This window comes from Myotis lucifugus, unplaced genomic scaffold (genome assembly GCF_000147115.1).
Source record: "Myotis lucifugus unplaced genomic scaffold, Myoluc2.0 scaffold_57, whole genome shotgun sequence".
Taxonomy (NCBI): Eukaryota; Metazoa; Chordata; class Mammalia; order Chiroptera; family Vespertilionidae; genus Myotis; species Myotis lucifugus.
In genome coordinates, this window is record NW_005871105.1 from 1471068 (window position 1) to 1479385 (window position 8318).

The 8318-nt window shown below is 40.7% G+C and overlaps 1 protein-coding gene across 1 annotated transcript; it reads right to left on the reverse strand.

The window, feature by feature from the left end:
• Nucleotides 1–821: 821 nt before the first annotated feature.
• FAM162B (family with sequence similarity 162 member B) lies at nucleotides 822–8210 on the reverse strand. Its single transcript, XM_023754205.1, has 3 exons — nucleotides 8104–8210; nucleotides 3943–4051; nucleotides 822–966 (listed from the first exon to the last, which is right to left on the reverse strand). Exons 1-3 carry the CDS (start codon nucleotides 8127–8129, stop codon nucleotides 868–870), a joined length of 234 nt encoding a protein of 77 aa, XP_023609973.1. The 5' UTR covers nucleotides 8130–8210; the 3' UTR covers nucleotides 822–867.
• Nucleotides 8211–8318: the final 108 nt, after the last annotated feature.

Sequence of the window (8318 nt, forward strand, 5' to 3'; positions counted from 1 at the left end):
TTTGCCTTTCTCTGAGTTACTTCACTTAGCATAATATTCCCTAAGTCCATCCATATTGTCACAAATGGCAAGATTTCATATTGCTGAGTAATATTCTACTATATATACAGGGTGGGGCAAAAGTAGATTTACAGTTGTGAGTACACAAAACCAAGTTTATTCTTGTATTATTATTTATTAATTATTGTATTAGTTTCCATATGAACAATAGTAAACCTACTTTTGCCCCACCCTGTATTTTTAGATATCTTTATTTAACTATTTCTATTTTTTCATTTTTATTGATTTCAGAGAGGAAGGGAGAGGGAGAGATAGAAACATCAATGATGAGAGAGAATCAATGATTGGCTGCCTCTTGCATGCCCCTTAGTGGGGATCGAGCCCATACCGGGGCATGTGCCCTTGACCGGAATCAAACCCTGGCTCCTTCAGTCCACAGGCCAATGCTCTATCCACTGAGCAAAACCGGCTAGAGCTTTATTCATCTATTTATAGACACCTACTTTGCTTCCATATCTTGGCATTGTAAATAGTGCTGTTAATAATGCTGCAGTGAACATAAGGGTACATGTATCTTTTCAAATTAGTGTTTTCATTTTCTTTGGTTAAATGTCCAGCAGTAGAATTACAGGGTCATATGGTAGTTCTAGTTCTAATCTTTTGAAGATCTTCCATACTGTTTCCCATAGTGGCTATACCAATTTTCAATCCCACCAACAGTGACCGAAGGTTCCTTTTTTTCCACATACTCGTCAACACTTGCCACAAAAAAACCCACAAAACCCAAATATTTTGTCAAATATTCTATTTTTTATTGTTGCTGATAATAGTGGTAATGGTCTGATTAACACTTCATCACTTAGAGTATCATTTAGCCTTAGCCTGTGCAGCCAACGCAGCTTCTTCACGCCACTTAGCTTTCTTTGCCAGGTTCCAACTTGTTAAAGATTCATGTCTTTCTACAGCCTGAAAAAAAAAAGCAAAGCATTGTACCTGGAAAGAACTTGTGTGTTAGATATATAGAAGAGATTTTGTGAAAAGGAGAAAAGTAAAGTAAAACACTGGTCACAATGTCAGAAATGGGCCCCATCCTCTCTTGGTAAGCACATATATTTTGGATAAAAAGCAACAAAAATATTAGTTCAAAATAAAGAGAAATGAAAAGAACTCAAAAGGCATGAACTGATGGGGAATGAGAAGGATTGAAAACAGGACAGAAGGAAATGGTTTCACTGTGGGGGTCATTAGGAAAAAATATTTGCTTCAAAAGCTGTGGGCTTGGAGTTTAGCCTCTTACCAACAGGCAAGTCCAGGATTTGGATCATGGGCATAGAGTTGAGCTAGCAATAAAAAGTTTGGAGTTATTAGGAAAAGGTATCCCTACGAAATTACTAAAACATCTCTCACCAGCCCTGGCCAGTTTGGCTCAGTAGGTAAAGATCCGTCTGGGAACTGAAGGGTCAAGAGCACATGCCCAGGTTGCCAGCTAGGTCCCCAGTAGGGGGCGTGCAGAAGGCAACCAATCAATGATTCTCTCTCATCGATGTTTCTATTTCTCCCTCTCCCTTCCTCTCTGAAGTCAATAAAAAAGTAAAGAAAAAAATAAATAAATAAAAATAAATAAAACAGCTCTCACCAGCAAGAGAAATTGGCAAAGAAATTAGGCATTTATCTACTTGGCAAAAACTTATGGGGGTGTATCACCTGTGAAAAGAAAAGTTAATCAGCATCATGTTTAGGAAGTCAGAACTCTAGCTAGAAAATAGATCTGAGGAAATAATCATCTAAATGCAGCACAGAGATAAAGATACAAAAAATATAATAAAGAGCCACAGAGAATAGAGTTAGAAGTTCCAACATACATTCATAATAGGTGGATTGAAAATAGATACACTGAGAGTAGGGGCTATATTTGAAGTTATGACAGCTTTTTCAGAAGTGAGAAAAGCTATAGGTCCTCAGACAAACATATAATGTTCTTAGCAGAATTAATAACAGTTTGACATTGGTGGGTGTCTAAGACGCATCTCACAGTTAATATATCCAAAACAGAGGACTGCCATGCCTACCAGTTCTTTCCCCAGCCTTACACATCTCAGCAATGCATCACCATCCATCTAGTTGTTCAAGGCAGAAACCTGGGCTTTTGGGTTTCTTCCATTTTCTCTCCTCTCCTCACTTTGAATTTACCATAAAGTTCTCTTCTTTGTACCTCCCCAAATATATTTCAAATTGCTGACCTTTTCTCCACCTCCTTCTGTCTCAGTCTTAGTTAAGGGACTAGCATTAATGACTAAAAATGAAAGGTGAATTGAAGCGAGGCAAGAGGGACAGCAGCGAGACCATTTCAGAAGATACTGCAATCACCTAGGCAACAGATGCTGGCTATCTCAGACCAGGGTGATATCAGGACAGATGGTGAGGACTGGTCCAGTTGTGCATATATTTTAAAGTAGAGCCTGCAGGATTGATGGCTTACTCATGAGCACCTGGAAAGATGATAGAATTGTGAGTACCGGGAGAGGCCATTAGAGAAGGGGTGGTCAGAGAAACTTTCTCTAAGGAGAATGAGAAGAAGCCATCTATGGCAAGAACCGGGAAAGAGAGTGGAGTTTGATGTATTAAAAACTAGGGGGGGGAGGGGGGAGGAACAATGCCGATGAAGCATAATGAACAGAATGAATATGGTATGAAACCAGGGGGTGGGGTGTCAAGTTCCAATCTGTGGTTTAGGAATGAGAAAATCATCAACGTGGTGGCCAGTCATTTTATCAAGGGTAGGTTGAAAACAAGAGATGACCAAATTTCTTTATTTCTATGTTTAAGTGTTCAGCCCTGCAAATACTTAAGAAATGTTCCATTTGATGAGAATAATTTCAAAGTATAAGTTTTTCCCAAGATAGAATAATAGAAATGAATGGACATGAACATCAGTAAGCTTAGAGGCCCTAGTCTATATGTGAATTATTGGACTCAAATACTCTTGAAAACCTGGGAAGTAAAGAAGAACAGAATCATAAGACGAGGCAAGATTACTATTCTAAATGAGCATTCTTTAGGCATTGGCTAAACTTGCTCAGAGACTGGAGTTGTATGGATCCAAGCAAACGAGTCTGTGTGACGTGGCTCTCAAAATCTAGTTCCAACTCTAACTGTGCCAGTAAAACATGATGTTCATGAACAAGAAAGTTATAATCATGCTCCAATGGGCTTATTTTCAGGTGCCACAATGAATAGAGACACGAATAAACTGGAGGGTGTCCAGAGGAGAGCTCCAAACAGAGGGAAGTTTTAGGGATAGAGTAATTAAGGCTGGAGAAGACTCAGGGATGTGTGGGGTTGCTCTTCATGATAAAAAGTGATCAGCAGATGGAAGGATTTGGGGAAGCAAGGGACAAAATTAGCAAGTAATTAATTAGTTCTTAATTTCTCTCTAGACACTACATATTGAAGATGGCAAGAAAAAGGCTCAGATACAGGATATAGACAAACTAGTCAGCCTTGGTGATGACTTCCAACTTTTGCATTTCTAACTACTTCATGATTCTATACAATAGCCAACTGACTTCAGTGTTTAAGGAATGATCTAGTCTGGATAAAGTTCTTGTGAAGATTTTAACCAGGTGATGTACTGTTCTGTTTTGTTTTTATTTACTTTACAAATGGAAACAAGCTTTTGTCCCTCCTGCTCAGAGAGTTAATCTGTTGACTCAAATTTCCATGAAGAAGTTTGTTTCCAGTCTAGACAGATAAATGTGGATGGCTCAAAGTGTCTAAGACCAAATTATTCTTACATTGAAAGAACAGCAATAATCCCTAAATTGAGAACAAAACTCATAAAATTTACAGTCTATTTTCCCCCCATAGTCCTAAGTGAAAACAAGTGGTACTTCCGTCTTTCTTTTATTTTAAAATCTACCTTTAACTTAAAGAGGTACTCACCCTTTTGGCTGACGCGATCACCGCAAAGCAGGCGATAATTGTGAGGCCAATCATTATGTAACAGGCTTTCACTCGAGCTTTGTTTCTTGCGGCATCTATCATTTCTCGCCTGCATTAAGATAAGCATTCTGTTAATTATATTAAAGCAATATGATTTTCTGACGGGCATAATAGACAATGATTTGTAATGTAAACATTCCAAAAGCTTTCCCTGAATGCAAATCCAGATGTGAAAGACTTCCAAATGCTATGTCACTGTCTTACCAATTTTAAATTAACAGGCATTTATTCAGGTGTTAACTAATGTTAGCCACTAGAAGCCAAAGTGTAATGTTTCTGCCGTAGACCAGTTCCAGCATGCCATAACTTCAAGAGTTTCATCAAAAGGTTGATGAGACTTGGGGACTCGACAGGGTTGAGTCACACATGTAGTCACCTGTTGGGAATGGCTAAAGGCATTTCCCCAAACCTGAATAGGAAACTGATTGTGGCTGCCAGACAGTTAAAGGGCATCTTAATCTACATGTTATTGCCTCCTACTGGCCAAACACCTGAACAGCCGTAGGCTATTCCCCAAACTGACAATGCTTCTGTACCCTTTGAAACCTTTGAAGTGTATTATCTCCACCTTGCCTTAGGACAAATTGTGTTAATAAAAGCAAGGGTCCTAGACAAGGAGGTAGTCTTCAGTTCCTTTAGCTGAAGGTTCTCTGACCCCCAATGCCTTTCAAAATTATATCTCGTCTCCGAACTCTTTATTAGTCTCTGGATTCATATGTCATCTACACACAGCCCCTTTTCCAGATTCCTGAACCCTTCTTGATGCTGGGACAAGAACCCCGGCAATTTCATTTCTAATTGCTCAAAATATAACTACTAGAGATTCTGGCCTGACTCTCCATCCTTTTATTTTTTTCATTGGTGGTGGCGGTGGTGGTGTGTGTGTGTGTGTGTGTGTGTGTGTGTGTGTGTGTGTGTGTATGTGTGTGTGGGGGGTGGGGGGGAAGTAAAGGTAAGAATTAAAGTGTCTGTATGCCTGAGTTGTGTTCATTTGTTCCTTGTGTTATTAAGTGGCCTTTGTTTTCAGTCTTAAACAGACTGTTTTTTAAAACTCATTTTCATCATTTTGGTTTTTGTTTTTTTTACTGGCCTCCCAATCTCTTCTTGCCACCTCCTAGCCTATCCCAATTAAAGAGATTATGATACGTTTTGTGAGGATGACTATCATGATGTTATATTTTATATTTTTGGGAGAATAACTATAGAGGAAAGGTTTTTCCTTCATGGCTTTTGCATGAAGTTTTCAAAAGAAATGATTAAAATCATAATAATTTGTCAAAGAAAAAAGATATCTTCATTTCTTATTATCATTCTGAAATGTTATATGCTTACATGAAAACTGAGTACTCTTATTCATTAATAAAGTTTATGCAAGTTGTCGAAAATTTTAGATATACTACTCACAAAGTAGTGTTACAAAAGTAATCTTGCCTGTAGGCCTTTTATATTGAAACTAGAGGCCCAGTGCACGAAATTTGTGCATGGGGTGGGGTGGGGGGTGTCCCTCAGCCCAGCCTGCACCCTCTCGCAATCTGGGACCCTTCGGGGGATGTCTGACTACCGGTGGATCAGGCCTAAACTGGCAGTCATACATCCCCCTTGCAATCCAGGACCGCTGGCTCCTATCGGCTCGCCTGCCTGCCTGCCTGATTGCCCCTAACTGCCTCTGCCTCGGCCCCTGCTGCCGGACGTCCAAATGACATCTGGAAGGTCGTTTGGCTGTCCGGTCTAATTAGCATATTATGTTTTTATTATTATAGATCAACTTGAACAATTCATAATAATATGAAGTAGCAGTTTATAAATACATAAAATTAAAAAGTGGTTCTTGAGAATGTATTCAACAGTATTCTTTCTTATCTAACGCAGTTACATTAAAAAATTTTTTTCATGCAGACAAGATGCAGTTTCTTTTAAAAACTTTTCCACTAGTTGAAAGAGCACAGAAAACCAATACCTAGCCTGTTAGCCTTAGATTTTAGGCAGATTAATGTAAGTTTTAAGATGTTAGCTGCAAACAGGTGAATATAAAGACATATTAGATTATATTTGTTGTTGACTGTTGTCCAGATGGAACCTAATAGATCTGATCTTTTTCATCCATTCATCTGACTTTCATCTATACCAAATTAGTTTAACACTGAAGGAACAAGAAAAAGTACAGTTATTATTAAATTTCGTTAGTGTCTGGTACAAACTTGGTAATTATATGTTCCTTAAGAGCATAAAAAGTGAAAGCTGTTTACATTGTAAATCTAACAGTTAGCAGAGGAGGTGTATCCCTCCTAAGTAACAATACTTTTAAAAAACTATAGAAAATAGTAAAATGAAAATAATTCAAACATTTCATGTTTCCAACCCAAAACTATAATACTTTTCATAGGCATCTTGTTCAAACTAAAATGTCCCTGTTTATAATACTTTTAACTGTAATCCTCGGGAAATAAAATTATTTCTGTAAAATGGGTCTCTTTACACTTACAACTATTTTAATTCAATGCTGAGCCTAGAATCTCTTGACAAGCATTAATTTACAATAACACCGGTTCTTTACATTCTTGATTACTTGTTGCAGCACTACAACTCAAACCCCCCCCCCCAAAAATAAAAATTAAAATTAAAAAGTGAGGGTAATGCTTTAGATTTGCTGAAGCTAAATTTTGCTTTGGGCTGTCTGCAGTTTGGAGTGTATAAATCTCAAAGAAAAGAAAATGTGTTTTATATTATTTAAAAACGTCTCTGTGGAAAAATAAATGCTTAGAACAGATTTCAAATTCCATGTTATTTCAAATTCCAAGTCCATTCCTCATTAAATAATTTGACCCAAGTAAGGAATCTTTGAGAATTCATTATTGAGTGAACATATCCCAACACGTTTTATTTTTTCATTTAATTATGATGCTTTTGGTAACTAGTAAATTAACGAGCAATAAAAGTGTGGGTAATATGTGCAGGACAAGATGTAGGCCCAGGTTTCATTCTCTATTCCAACGGGCATTGACCATCTTGCATAAAGATAATATACAGAACATCTAAAGTCCTTATTTAACATTATAGTTCTAGTCTATCTTTCAAATCAGTTTAAACATATTAGATTGATTTTATTCTTAGTTTCCTTCTTTCCCTTTTACCCACTCTCTTGCAAAAATGCTGGGAAGTTTTTTTGGGCTTTGCATGAACTGAAACTGCAGGGAGAATATTCTGTACGGCCCTGGCTGGTTTGGCTCGGTGGGTAGAGCGTGGGCCTGCGGACTGAAAGGTCCCCAGTTGATTCTAGTCAAGGGCACATGCCCGGGTTGTGGGCTCGAGCCCTAGTGGGGGGCGTGAGGCAGTCGATCAATGATTCTCTCTCATCACTGATGTTTCCATCTCTCTCTCTCTCTCCCTTCCTCTCTGAAATCAATAAAAATATTTTTTTAAAAAAAGAAAATAAACTGATCTTATTTTTAAAAAAAATGAATATTTTTTACCCTGGGGGTGAAGTTGTCAGCTTGTTTTATCATTTACCGAAGCTTTTGGGTGGGTTTGGGATGGCTGGCTCAGGGGCGTCCTAGCCTGACTACACCCGCTGCTCAGAGGGGTGTAGAGCCGCCACCACGCCAGGCGTCTCCCACTCACAAGAGGAAGTCGGTCGGATGCCGCTTCTTCCCGGAGATTCTCCAGCCAACACTCGGGCATGATCCTTCCTTGAGTTTGGCAGGGAGCCGACCCCGGGCGCCCCGGTAGCCCCCCGGGGTGCCCGCGAGGACTGCGCCTCCTGTTGGGCCTCAGAGCTCCTCTGCCTCAGGGCTGGAGCTCGCTGCGGGCGGGGGTCTGAGCTTGGGGAGGTGCCCACTAACTCCTGGGGTTTCACGCAGCTTCTGCAATCTTCCCGCAAGCTTAGCTGCCCACGGACAGCCAAGGACCTTGACATCTAGCCGCGAGGGGGGCCTGGGTAAATGGCTGGAGGTGGCGGGTGTTCCTGCAGAGCACTGTGGCACTGCGATCGCCTCCGCCCCGTGCGCCCAGGTCGGGGAGTGGATGGACCCCGCACCCTCGAGGCCCGGCCGGACGGCTTTCCCCGACGCGCGAAACACCACCCGCGGCACCGAGCACACTCACGGGATCAGAGGCGGAATGTCCTCCATCGCTTTGAAGCGGCCGGTCCACAGCAGGATTTTCTTGTCGAATTGGGAAGGCTTGTGCTCGGCGGGGACCTTGTGAACCTTCCCTGCTGCCAAAGAGAGAGCCCCGCACCGCGGGGTCAGCGCGCGCCGGCACCCCAGCCCGGCTTCCTCGCCGGCCGCAGCCCTTCTCCTCCCAAGGCCATCCCACCC